The sequence below is a fragment of the Melanotaenia boesemani genome, chromosome 23, assembly GCF_017639745.1.
Source record: "Melanotaenia boesemani isolate fMelBoe1 chromosome 23, fMelBoe1.pri, whole genome shotgun sequence".
NCBI lineage: Eukaryota > Metazoa > Chordata > Actinopteri > Atheriniformes > Melanotaeniidae > Melanotaenia > Melanotaenia boesemani.
The window spans coordinates 10,187,219-10,201,516 of NC_055704.1; the positions used below are offsets into that span (position 1 = coordinate 10,187,219).

At 36.9% G+C, this 14,298-nt stretch overlaps 1 protein-coding gene across 2 annotated transcripts in view; it reads right to left on the bottom strand.

The window, feature by feature from the left end:
* Window positions 1–1,560: 1,560 nt before the first annotated feature.
* creb3l2 (cAMP responsive element binding protein 3-like 2) overlaps window positions 1,561–14,298 on the bottom strand; it is a 36,791-nt gene continuing 24,053 nt past the window's right edge. Inside the window, exons 2-12 of one of the 2 annotated variants that reach the window (XM_041977130.1) lie at window positions 13,838–14,081; window positions 13,534–13,739; window positions 13,369–13,447; window positions 12,516–12,736; window positions 12,005–12,151; window positions 11,623–11,681; window positions 11,191–11,259; window positions 6,477–6,576; window positions 6,155–6,284; window positions 3,836–4,067; window positions 1,561–3,728 (exon numbers count right to left, since the gene is read on the bottom strand). In XM_041977130.1, coding sequence (XP_041833064.1) covers window positions 3,653–3,728; window positions 3,836–4,067; window positions 6,155–6,284; window positions 6,477–6,576; window positions 11,191–11,259; window positions 11,623–11,681; window positions 12,005–12,151; window positions 12,516–12,736; window positions 13,369–13,447; window positions 13,534–13,739; window positions 13,838–14,081 — 1,563 coding nt within the window. In that variant the 3' untranslated portion in view covers window positions 1,561–3,652. Of the gene's footprint in view, window positions 3,729–3,835; window positions 4,068–6,154; window positions 6,285–6,476; window positions 6,577–11,190; window positions 11,260–11,622; window positions 11,682–12,004; window positions 12,152–12,515; window positions 12,737–13,368; window positions 13,448–13,533; window positions 13,743–13,837; window positions 14,082–14,298 lie in introns of both variants that reach the window. The other variant, XM_041977129.1, reaches the window with a different exon arrangement.

Here is a 14,298-nt window from a genome sequence, read left to right on the forward strand (position 1 = left end):
TCATAATTTCCTCCAGTCTTCACTGTTTTTCCCCTCCTGAGCAAATCATCCACAGCTCCAGCAACTTCCATTGTTCAGGATGCCTTGTAAATAAATTCTTCACTGATTCATCATTTGGTCTTTTGTCTCAGTTTTGGGGTCCTGCTTCCAACACAAAACCATAACCATAGCATTAAATAAAAAGAGACCAAAAACAAAGTTTGGGAATCCTGCACGGTAAAGAGTACAGTGATATACTACAATATTTCTCAATCCTGATCCGTGGGACCACCTGCTCTGCATGTCTAAGATGTTTCCATACTTTAACACACCTGACAGAAATTAAGGGCTCATTAGCAGGCTTGCAAATAACTTAAAAGGCAGATCAACTGATCTGAATCATCTTAAACAGGGCTACAAGGGCTGTAGCACTACAAGCGTTCATCGAGTCCCTGCCCAAAGCACACCTGCTTTAAATTAATAAGTCATTGTGCAGAACTTCATACATTGTTGGATACATTTGAGTCAGTTGTGTTGGTGCAGGGATACATTAAAAACTTGTAGGACTGCAGTCCTTGTAGGTCCAAATGAGAATACATAGGGGTGTCCTATGGACCAGGATGGAGAAACACTGCTGTATGTAACAGGAAGTGAAGGGCTTTTACAGACATTTAATGGTTTTTGGTGTTTAGGGTATCTTGCACAGCTCTTGAGGTTTTTAGCAATAAGATTCGGGGAGCAGTGAAGGTAACTTATTTAGATAAGCAGTTGTGGATTCTTAATGCTTTCAGAATAAAAACGGTTAGGATCTTGTCTCAAGGCCAGAATTTGTCACTATTTGAATCTGGTCTTTACCATTTCTGAACAGTAATTCAGAGTGTAAATGCTTTGTTTAACATGTTTTAGATTTCTTGGTACTTTTTAACTTTTAATAGTGTTGTTTTTAGTGTGCTGTCAATATTTAATTTCTTTTATTTGTACTGTTGCTCTCTTGGCCAGGATGCTCTTGCAAAAGATATTTTTAATCTCAGTAAGTCAATTTTCCTGGTTAAATAAAGGCTCAATACAATAAACAACTAACACTTAAATGTCCCACTGTCTGCAACTCAAGTGCAAAGCATGACCAAACTACTACTGTGGTGAAGTGTTCATCTCATACAATTTAATTTATTTTCATCAAATTTAATCAGACCACAGAACTTGTTTATAAAATACATTTATGCTGAATTTTGTGGTTAGGATGCATCAAGTTTTACTCTGGTTTTAATCTTCTTGAAGTCTTTCCCAAAGTTTTTCTGTTACTATTTCATGCATTCTTACTGGTTGTTGCCTTGTAAAAACCTGACTGCGGTAAGCTGAATATGAATCATATCATGATTATTTTAAATAACCTTCATGATTTGTGGGCACCACTTATTTTAGTTTTCAGCCAGCTAACGGCTTCTTTGAGGAGCAGATGGCTGCAGACTGTGGAGACAAGGTTCAAGCTTGCACCAAGAACAAATATATCTCTGCTTTAAAATTAACACCCAGATGGAAACTTAATCAACAATGTAACATAAACACAAACACAATCATAAATATGCTTTTACTAAGGAAAATACTTTATTTTAAAAGCAACAGGATAGAAGCTGGTTCAGACAGTTTTATACACAGGAGCAACAAAAAAAAAAAAAAAAAAAAAAAAAGGAAACTGATATGAGATTGGAAAAATTCTATTGTTGGGTTATTTAAAACAAAAATACAAATTTGTCTTGTGCTTCAATCTATTCGGTAGGTCATTTGCAGACCTGGCAGTGGAGAATGTAAAATATATAAAGACCATCATCAGTGCAACAAGTCAACATACAGAAATATTTAATGATAAACCCACTGATCTTGAAAGCTTTTAAACACAAGACAGAAATCCTGTTTTCAAGTCTGCAAACTCAACCAGAAACACCTTGTGTTGAAAGTTTTATTCTGACGTTTTGAGCGTTTGCATTTGTAAGAGAAAGCGTTTCTAAACAAACAAGTAAGACCCTTAAAGAGAACCGTTACAACTTTAAAGTCATGACCTCCAACTAAACTAAACCTGACAGAAAGTAAGGACAGACCATGCTGCTATCACATCGTGCACTCATAATTTATCAACACAACAGAGCCCAAAAAATACAATGGGGGAGAATAATGGATCACTTTTTAATCTACATATCCATGACTATTTTGTTCATAAAGAACTCACATTTACAAAAATAGATTTTTGTCCCCCACATGTATAAGAAAAAATATTTTTGGCAATAGCTGAGAAATAGCAGGCGAAAGCTCATGGAGGTCAAAAGCAAGTAAAGCAGAGGATTTTAGGCTAACTTCCATTTATTTTAATTGTGTAATTCAACATTTTGGGAAATACTGGGATCTTTTAATGTATTCAGTATGACAAGAAAGCCTTTTCTCTGTACCATTTTGTGTCTACACAACGACTTCAGTGCTAAGCTAAATATAAACTAAGCTAAGCATTGGATTAGCTTCATTTATGCTATGCTAATCAACAGCTAACAGTTTTTCCACTGCTAGGAAACGACTCTGTGGTAAAATAACTGCCTCAAACTTGTTTTCCTGTGATGAAATAGACCAATTTAACCCAGCCATAACTTTAATAATTTTGTAGAACACCAAGTATAAAATATTAACGTCTGAGTTGAACACAACTAAATATAAAATAAAGATTTTTAAAAAATTAACTAAGCTAAGCATTGGATTAACTTGGTTTATACTAAGCTAAGAGATGCCTAGCAGTTTCTCACAACTTTTTGGTCATATATATCTGCCTAACACTTGGTTTTGGGATGAAATAGCCTAAATGAATTGAACCACAAGTATAATTGTATAATATAATATTTAAACTTTTAAAGATTAGCTAAAAATTATCCACAAATGCAAAACACAAAACTTGGTACAAGAAAGTAATCCCCAGTAGGTTTGAATTTTTTCCCAATTTGTTTGTATTTTTTGCATTAAAGCAACTGCAGCTTGTGCAGTCAGCCTTTAATCATCCTAAATATGATATGAAACGACCATTTGTATAAATATATTTGTATAATTTAACACTTAACAAGGGACTAGTCAGATTTTCCAAATGAGTCAAAAAAACCTCAAATGCCTCAATGCATGAAACTTTGATTTATATAAAGTAAATATTAACAATAGATATAAAAGAGTATAATAAAATAATAAAAACACAAAATATAATATCAACACAAGCATGTATCAAAATAGGATGAATGCATTACTGAAATGAAATAAAAATATTTAACAGCAACAAAACAATCCAAAAAAGTTTTCTATAAATACAGATGTCATCATCAGTGTCCTGTACAAAGCCTCACGTCATATTTTAATATAATTTTCTCTGGAATAAATGCCACACTACTCTCAATGTAATTTTTTTTCTTTAAACTCAGAGTCTCAAGCTGACTCATAAAACTATCAGTGCAACTTTAATTTAGAGAAAAAGACAACCAGTGCCTCTTTGTGCCTTATTATTATTTCTACCATTACAGTGTACTGATTGAGCAGATATGGCATCAAACAATGACCTTAATCAGCAGTGGAAGCTTCTGTATAAGGTTTTCTCCAGGACACTGAACATGCTCTAGAGGGATAAACTCATCATAGGGCGTTAACTTCAACCTTAGGAGGTCTCGTTGACTGATCGCTCCAGCTCTATCACTTTACTACTGCTCTCGTTCGCCCTCTGCTCCTGAGACCTAAGAGGAAACACAAAGCAGGACCGAAATGTTAAAAATCAAACATTGTTGAGACTTTACCAAGTAGCCTGATTTTGTCTGGAGTATTCGTCCTTGAGTGCGTTTACCTGTGCAGGTCCAGAAGCAGGTTTTTTTGGGTCTGTGTGTCGTTTTTATTCCTAAAAGGTGGGTGTGTTTCCACGCTGCTGGGCTCCACCCCGAGTTTCTGTTGTTCTGAGCGACGCCATGCAGCCACGACGACAGCTGGCGTATCCTCCCACTGATCTGGATATTCGCCTCCCAGGCCGAGGAGGTGCGGCTGCTCGTCTTCGAAGGTTGATAACAGATTTCTGGACTTCACTAAAATGAGAAAAAAGATCAAATTAGAATGTGTTAGGATGCTTTTAGAAAAAAAAGGAGTTCTTTAACTATATCTTGGCATCTTAAGAAAATATATTTTTTTTAAAAACTCAAACAGAAAGCACCAGAACTCATAACATTGTTCCATCACGTATAATTATCTGCTTTAAACACACAGCTCAGCTTCTCTCTTTGTTTTTGTGTGTGTGGGAACAAGACAGGATGTGAAAGATTGCTGAATTTGATTGTTAAGAAAATTATATCTGGTCTCTATTACAAAAGTAAATGTGTGTTTTTGTGTGTGTGGGAGGTAATGAGGATCTAGTGAAAGGTCAGCTCTTTAAAAATCAGTCTCAGTGCTGTTGCTGCTGAGCTGTAGGTGGAATCTGATTAGTTGGGGTTGATATAATGGGCATCCACAGTTTTATAGCCAGGAACTAATGATTCATTACAATGGGAAGTGCAGGGCAGGTCAGGAAAGCTGCAAACATCTATTACACACTCTGTGTTATTGTTTTGTATTTCACATTTTGTTTGACTTTTGCTTTACTTAAAGCAGCTCTGTGTAAGGATTTCAGTTTGAGAGTTCTGCTTTAAGATGGACTTAAAATTGTTGTTTGTCGTTGGTGTCATTCAACCTCACGTCCAGCAGATGGACTCCAAATGCAACATCCTGGACTGCAGGTGCTGAGAGGAGGTGGTTCAAAGGAGCTCACACCTCACACAGATCTCGCAGTAGATGCAGAACTGGTTCATGTTTTGTTTCTGCAGCTTTAAGGCATGTTCACTAGCAAAGACCAGACCAAAGTTTAGCACTGGTTTGCATTGCTGTTCACACATGTTGTTTGATCAAACAGATTTCTGATAAAATACATATGAGTAAGATAGCACTCTGATTGGACATCTTCTCTTAGTACTATGTGCTGGGATGTTTTAAAAACACATTGCAAGGATTTTTTTTTTTTACTGACATTTATTTAAATTGTACAACGTGCACAGCAGGACTCTGTTGATTGCAATAGTGAAACTAATATTAATAGAGATCACGTTTTACTGGTGCAGCCAGGCATTCTGCACTGGAAAGGCCTTGGACTGCACCACATCCTTTTATTCTCTCATCCATGGATGAAGCTTCCTTCTCATAATTCCCAGAAAGAACTCATTCAGGTCTTGTTGACATATTTATCCCTGGTTATCCCTGGACTCTCATCTTCTGGAAGACCTTGTCAAAATCTCCATCAATGATTCTTTTAAGAATTCTCTCTATTGGAGAGCTGTCTACTAGAGAAAGTTAATTAAACATAAGTATAAAGTTATGATGTGCACTACAGTAAGCATAAACAAATTAGTCATTTGTCCTGTGAACGAAGCTTAGTTCAGAAAACTCACTAAAAAGACTTATTAGGAGTTCATTTAGGAAAAATTTATCCAAATATAACATTTTAAAAAAGAAAATATCATGGTTTCTTTCATAAAGCTTTTGAGGATTCCAGACATTTTGAAAGACAGGTAAAAGAGAATTGGAAAGGCACACAGCTTTCATTTTAAAGCTAGGTTGTCTTTTCTAAGAAACACCAGGACTTAGCAGAGTGGCATGTAAAGTATTAGAGATATAAGCAAAAGCAAAATGTGCACTATAGTGTACAAAACTTAATTTCTGGGTCTCGGGGGGTGGGCGTATTTTGTTGACAGAACTCACAAACTTTAAGTAACAATGCTGTATGATGGGAGAAATGTACTCATTGGATTCAAGTGGGTTATATAATTTTTTTTTTTGACCAGCAGAAATATCAAGATCTTTTGAAGCGCATGAATGAGTCATAATCGTGTCAGGAGCTCCTGCATCATACACACAAATGAAGATCTGCTGCAAGAAATCTATGGTTCAGTACTGAGCAGCACAGCACTAACATTTAGAGGAATATGGTCAGTTTAAAATTAAAAATCAAGTTCTGTGTGTTTGTATTTTATTCTGCGTTTATATTTCAATCAAATAATACTAGAGTTTATTGTGAACATACTTAAAATAAAAAATGAAGAGATGAAATGTAAAATATTTGTTTCTGTGGGTTAATGAGTGTGACTACCTGTGGCTATGTAGGACTCTTTGACATCCATCTGTCTTGAAGCCACTACTGTTTCTGTGACACTTGAACATGGAGTCAAACTGCCCGGATAAAAACTCCCCAAAAACAGAGCAAAACACAACACGACAACCTGCAGACAGACACAAAAAGGCCAACAGAGTGGAGGAAAAGAAGAAGAAGGGTGGGGAAAGAGAGAAGGGTAAATAAATTATAACTCACACAAAATGTTAAGCTGCTAATGTATGATTGAAGCAGATGTTTCCGTTTTGTTATCACTGTTTCATCACCACAATCTCACAAGCAAGCACACATACAGTCGTACCATTAAGCACGATGAGGTCTGGGTGCCAGCCACCCTGCAGGACTTTGGGACTTTTCCTGCCACCACCGTCTGAAGAGACTGCAGCTGCTGCAGCAGAGACCTGCAAAGAAACAAACATTCAGGTTAGATGCACAAAAACTTACGCCTTTTCTATGTTTTGTTTTATAATGAGCAAAATGAATTGGAAAATAAAGCCAACGGCCAAATTTATAAACCAATTTTATGCTTTATTAAATCATCAGAACCAACATTCAAACTGCAGGACACTTTGTTGTCTGCACTGCTGTATAAAACTAATAAAGAACCTACATATCTGCTTTTATTGGGCTAAAAGCATCTTTCATGCTATACATCTTATATTCTCTGTGACTATGTCTGCAGACCAAAAACCAAACTGTTTAAATTTCTATTTTTCCTTTAACAAGAGCTCTTCCTCTTCATGCTCCATGCTTAAGAAAAACAAATACCAACATCCTTAATGATGAATCACATCCAGTCTCTTTTTCAGCTATTTCCCATATGTTTTATGTACTTTTATAAGTATGAAGATGCAAAATGAGGATGCACCACACGAACATCACACTAAAAGTACTGTAAAGAGCTCATACTATACTCATTTATATGTTTAGAATTTTATTTTCCATCTAGTAGACTTTTCATACAAATTTCTATACTCAAGAAACATTTTTCATGCATAGCACATTGCAACAGCCCCTTTAACGTTTTAGCTCCTGCCTCTAAGTCCCACCTCCTGAAAGTCCCAGTCTCCTGTTTGGCCAGCTTAGATTTCAAGAGCAGTTGTGTGCAAGAAAGCAGCTAATTTTTGTTTGGAGGCTTAAAAAATATTAGCCAATAGGCAGGCATTGTCTGAATTAAAGTAAAGGTGGAAATACTGAGAGCAAAAGTTGGAGCAACATGGGAACGTGCAAAAAATGCTATGTATTCTTTTAAATGGTACCGTATGCAAATGTGAATGTATTCACGTATAATAACCAGTATCTTCTTAAAGTTATAAAAGTCACTTATATGTCTATGTTATCACTGAATCATTATCACAATAGACTTATTAATGCCTTAATGTTGCAGCCGGGGAAGTTCATTTAAACTTGCTTGTTTCCAGTAATGATAAAAATAATATTAACCCTCATTGGGCATCAGTCTGCTGGTAATATTTTGCAATTAATCAGTTGATTGTTTACTTTTAAGAATTCTTGAAACCACCAGCTCCAGTTTATTAGTTATTATATTTAAGCAAAAATGACCGATAAACAAATGGTTTGCTCATAAGACATTTTTGTTAACCAACTAATTGTGGCATTTGTACAATAACAAGTTTCAATTAAAGCTAAGACACCAAATTTTAAGTTTTAAGTGCAAATTATACTATAAAATGTATTTACACTAAAAAGCTCATTTCTGTAAGATGAATATATCAAGGTACAATGTTTTCTTCTAAATAGTTATAGAAAAGAAGTGAAAAGTAGATACTGTAGTTCAACTAATCTTACAATGGCCACTTAAAAGCTAAATATACTAACTTTAATGCCTCCTCTTCACATACATGTTAATCTGTTTAATATACACACTTTGTACCCCAGTGCTCAACATGAGGAAATGCATTTAATTTTAAATAGGTAGGAATGAATATTTGGCTAATTTTAGCAGTCGTCACTTTCAGTTTTAATCTGATATGTTCATGGAATTTAGGCAACAAGAGGAGAAAATTATTTAAAGGGAGAAACAAACAGGCGTGGTGGAGTTTTGCACAACTTATGGAAATTAAGGAGATTCTGGTGGAAATTTATGTATTTCTGGTTAGATTGTGTACATACATACATGTAGAAACAAGGTGAAAATATTTGCGAGATATTCTAGATTTTTGTCTAAAGCATAAGGCATCAAATAAAAATGTGAGTATTTTATTTAAATGTGTCTGTTTTATTTTTTAGAAATAACACAAAAAGAGAAACATTTGCACAAAAGAATATGCTTTAATCTCGATATGTCAACAGTTTTTATTTAATAATAAAATGACTATTTATTTTTTAAAAATGTGTACTTATTTTTTTTATTTTATTCCACATTAGTACGATATTGCACTGAGATTTTGTTTTGCAGTTAAATTCCTGAAAAAGGTACTGTAACTACTCACCATCCAAGTGTACCATCACAAAGACAAACACATTTACACTGCTCCATTAATCTTTTTAAACAGTGAGGGTAAACCCCACTTTACCACTGAGTGCAAAACAAGACCTGAAACAGCTGTGTTTTCAGTCAGATGGATACTTAACCCAGTGTACTCAGAGAGTTCATCCATGCATAACCACAGTGAACAGTCTGTCAGATGCAGCTTGAGCATTTTACATCAAAATAGACTCATGATTATTCATGCATGCAAAATTGCAGCTGAACGTTTCCACGGGGAGCTTTTTATTCAGATTATTTGCAAATATTCAAACTTCAGTCAGTTAGTATTTCCAGACTCAAAATCTATAATTCTCTCACTTAAATTGGAAGCAAAATCCCACTGTGTCCATCCTATTAGCGCACATCCTGGGATATTTTAATGTTTGACCCCCTCACTTGCCTCTTCTGTAAACATGTGCCACCTTTCCTTTAATGCCTTGTAATGTATTTCTTCATTACAGAGGAGATGAGGAGGGAGATGAGTAGGGAGGGAGAGTTTAAAGCAAGGGGACAACAATCTTCCTCCTCCCCTGCATCTGAGTTGAAGCAGCTGAGCTGGAGTGTGCTTCAACAGAAACAAGGCCCGCAGCTACAAAACCCTCATCTCTGCAAGTTCTGGTCTGGATTCTGATCTTTGTTTCCTCATCTCCTCTGCTGTTCTTTATACTTTCTCTTTTGCACTTGAATCCATTGTTGTCATCGCACATTCTCTGAGCTCTACAGCTTGAATCTCCTCCATTATCTTCATTATATTGTATCTTAAGGCCAACGTAACAGAGTCTGATAGGGGTCACAAAGGCAACCAACTGTTGTTTTGTTATAATAATTCCAGATTATTAATAATCATACAACTAGATTTTTTGTTTAAGACTAAAATACCTCATAAACTGAGAAATATTTCCTAATTTTCCCATACCTCTGACTGTAAAATAGATCCCTGACACAATTCAGGGCCTTTACATTAAATAAACCTCAAAAGCAGCATGTGAATACAGGTTCTTTCTTAGTTCTCTTCTGCTTTTCACCTGCAAATCAGTCGTAGCAAACTTTCTTGATGCCTGAGATCAAAATTTAGCCCTATAACCAATGATGCATCTGTACATCATTGGCAAGAGAGAAGATATTTAACATCTGTAATTTACAAGCCTTAAGTTCTCTAACAAGCAACAAAAATCTACAGTTTGCTGATTTATTTGAACCTTTATTTAAACATGTACGAGGATAAAGAGATGATTTTCTGTATCTTCACTGACCAACTTCAATGTATTCGGAAAAAAAGGAAAGTTTAGATTTTAATGCCAGGAAATCACTAAAAAAAGTTGTGAGAAAGACAAAGAAAGATGGTGACATCATTCTGGAGTATTATACAGTCAACATATTAAAGTATGACTGGTGAGGGTGTCCACATTGGGTATAAAAGCATTCACTAAAGCACTTCATCAATAAGTTAAAAAAGATACAAGATTGAAAAAAAAACTTTGTCTCAACATCTACGGAGCAAAACATTGTGAAAAGATTCAGGAAGTCCAGAGAAATCTCAGTGTATAAAGGCCAGGGATGGAAACTGTTGTTGGATGTGCATAACCTTCGACCTCTCGGGCACGTGAAACTATCAGCCCATCATGACCACTACATAGCCTTATAGGCCCGGGAGTATAGTGGAAAACAATTTTCACTAAAACAGTCCATTCCTGCTAAACTGTTTCATACAAAAATTAAACCAACTATGTGCAAAAACACAGCAGAGTTCTCTGGACATGAGCTCATCTCAGATGGACAAAAAGAAAGTGGACTTTTGAGTCTACATTTCAGCTGCTGCTGGAAAAACTAACATGTGGTCGAACGAGCCAAAGACGAGGAAAACCAGACAGTTATCAGAGAAAGGTGTAAAAGTAAGCATCTATGATGGTATGAGGGTGAATCAGTGTCCATAGCATGCAAGACTTTACATGTGTGAAGGTACCACTGATGCAAAGGTATGCAGGCACATGATGCTGGACGGTATTTATGAAGCATTATGAGATGAATAAGACAACAACAACCATGGGCTGTTGAGCAGGAGAATGGACACAAAATCATTTGGTAAACATGCCTTTATCCTGTTTTTTAATGGTTTACGCCACCAAATTTTACATTTGTTCATATTTTCTAAACACAGTGAAGTTTGTCAGTAAAACTGCAAAACATCAGCTCTCCAAAGCTCTTAAATAAACTTCTAAATGATCTGAAAAGATTTAGGATTTTATTGGATTTTTAGAAAATTTTCCAAATTTTCTTGATATAAAGTTAGTAAAAACCTGGGTGTGGCATCATCCCACAGTAAGAAGTCAGTCAAAATGCTTGGCTGCTGCTAATTCTCAGATGGAAAAAATTACTATTAGATGATGTATTTAAATGATGAAAAATTAAAGCCTCTTTTTATGTCTCACATCTTTTGTCTCTTTTTTTTTCTCTGTCTAAAGAAAGGAACTGATAATGGATAAAGTGAGAAATAAGAGGTGGTGTGTATTTTCTGTGTTCTTACTTGTTTGTGCACTCCAGAGTTTCCACCTTCCTTCGCAGCTCGTTGTTTTCATTGGAGCAGGTCTCCACCCTGTGGTCAAACAGCAGTACTGCAGGGTCAGTTACTGAACATTGTTATATTATAGCACAAAAACCTTGTTGTATCATTATAAATATTCTGTTAATGACACCTGTATCTAAAGCATTACATCATGCAAAAATTCGCATTTATTTAACATTTATTTACAGCAGTAAGCTGTGTTGTGCTGGTCTTTATCACCTTTTAATCATATGTTATTCTCAAGGCATCAGCAATTCATTTTTACAACTCTTAAGGATGAAGTTTGAGGATATTAAAAGTAAGGGAACTCTTAGTAGGTATGTGTTTTTGTGATGACATAATTTTAATTTTTTAATTATATGAGGACAGAATAAAAAAAAAAAGAGGTCTTACTTTTTCTCCAGAGCATCCATGTACTCCTTCTTCTTCCTACGACTCTCCTGAGCTGAAATCTGACCAAAAAGGAGAAATTTAGAAAGATTTGGAGAAAAATGATAAAAGTTTGCTGTATGTCTTTGGAGTGAAGTCACAGCTGAAACAGTTTGCATATTAAATGATGTATATTTGTACATTTGCTCTAAAGCTGATATTCATAAAGGTTTATCTTGTGTTTATCTCAGAGAAAATAAAACAGGTGTAAACAGTTGTGCACATCACAGATACCTACAATAGGAATTATTTGAATAACGCCAACCAACCAATGATCATTCAAAACTGAACCATATTTGTACATCTGATTTGGGTGACTGCATTTCTGGATGTGGTCAGTTTCTACCTTGTTCTTGATCTTCCTGCGGATCTTCTTCAGAGCCTTCTCCTCAGCTTTGGTGAGTGGCAGTTTGGTGGGAACTGGATAACCTTCGGCCACCAGCGTACGACGCTCTTCCTCGGTCAGGATCAAGGGTCCTGACCCCTGCAGTTTCTGTAGGACAGGAGGAGAAATTGAATTATTGTAGCAACAATAAATGAGCTTTAAGCTATGGTGCACTATGGAGATAACTGATATATTAGAAAACATGTAACTGGAAAAAGAATCTGTGTTGCATGTATCCTCTCCGTTTACACCTCAACTCTATTACAGTTTATAACTTTGTTAAAAAATGTCAGTACTTATAAAATCAATAAAGGTTATCATCAAAAACTTGAAGAAGATGGAAAATGTTGTTTTACATAAGTTACATTTTTAATTTTGAGAGCAAAACAAATCAGGATGACAAGTCCACTTCATATAAGCTTGTCATGAGAAGCACGTATGTGAGCACGTTTAAATAATATGGCACTCTTACATGAGGAGCTGTGAGCAGGGGGGAGTTGGACAAGGAGGAAGCAGCGCGAGGCGACACCTTCAGGCTGGTCTGAGATGGAGGTGGGCTGGTGGGGGAAGTAGGGGAAGTGGGGGAAGTGGGGCAGGAAAGGCCAGGTGGGGCATGGACGGGGCTCTGGCTGCCCTCTGAGTCACTGCCGTGGGAACTGGGAGGAGTGGGAGGCATCTGAAGAGACTCCAGACCTGAAACAATTTGGTTAGCTGAATATGTATTTTGAAATAAACGTTATTATAATATTGTAACATTATAAATTATTTGAAGGTTATTCAGAGATATTACATGTGATTTGGATGAATTCAGGTCTTTAGAGAAAAACTGAAGTTCAAATTTTAAATAAAATCCTAAATGCTTTTGCTAACAACAATAAAAATCAGCTGTTCTTCCAGTAAGTGCTCTTCGTGATTGTCTGCTTTGTTTTCTTACAGAGGATGCAGTATGTTTTCTGTTAAGTTTCTTTACAGCTGGTTGTCTGGTTTCTCTCTGCTGTACAGTCTCTTGCTTTCTATCGACTGTACCCTGTGACACTTTCTCCTCTCTTCTTCTCACACTCCCCCTTTTTTTCCCTCTTTGTCAGGTCCAGCATAAACATAATGATAAAGAACAATATTTAAGCATCAAGGGGAGCCTTAAATTTACCAAGTTCCCCACTGGCAAAGGAAATTTGTTAGGTACAACACAGCATCCAGACCATGATTCTGCTTGCTAAGATGCTGAGCAGGAGGAGATTCTATAGTTATGCCAAACTTTGGCCAGCAGAGGTCCTCAAAGCACCAAATTGATGCCATGCAACAAGATGAAATGCCTAAATTCTGACCTTTGGGTGAGAGATTGAGGAACTGATCCACTTCATGAGGTTCCAGTTTAATCTGAGGGATGATGTTTTCCTCTTTTATCTAGAAACCCAAAAGATGAGCATCATTACAAACTGCATTAAACTATTGTAAACACCAGATTTTATGATGGTTTTGTGATGTCCCACCTTGATGTTTTTGCCCTGGATGTTACTGCAGACTGTTGCCTGAGCTGCAGGGGCAGGGGCCACAGCTGAGCCCTCATGTGCCTGGGGCCCCTCGCTGGAGGCCAGAGCTAGAGAAAGGGTGGGGAGGAGGGATGGAGTCTCACACAGGAGGCCCTCAATGGCCTCCTCCTGCTCCATGGCCCACTCAGCTGCATCTCCATCTGAGTCTGCTTGCAGAACAGACAAAACAGGGACAAAAATTAATAATTTTGGACGTGTTTTTTTTTTTTTTTTTGTCTCTTAAAAAAAGATTTTTATGTCTCACCTGCTTCACTGCCGTGCTCTCCGGTCAGGTGCGAAAGCGGTGACTGAGGTCGGCTGTCGCCGCACAGTGAGTAGCTGTGCTCGGCGGTGATGTGTGGCGGGAGAGGGGAAGTCGGGGACAGCTCGCCACCATCCTCCAACTCCATCGCTTCCACTCCACCTCTCCCGCCTGACAAGAAGGGGTCGCTGAGCAGCTGGCCCAGCAAAGCATCCTGGGACAGGTCGTCCAGAAGCTCAGAGAAATGCTGCAGAAAGAAGAGATAGAATATGATTGGAGATGTTTAATACAAAACCCCATCAAGAAGAGAATGCAAGAAGTAGGAGACAGATAATTGCACAAAGCCACATCGTTGGGAGTCTATGAATGCAGGTCTGTAATTACAGACTGTTAAATTCTTTATTGGCATATTCTACAAAGTTTTACCCTCCAGAAACACCAACACAGCCAATCAGACCCCCCCC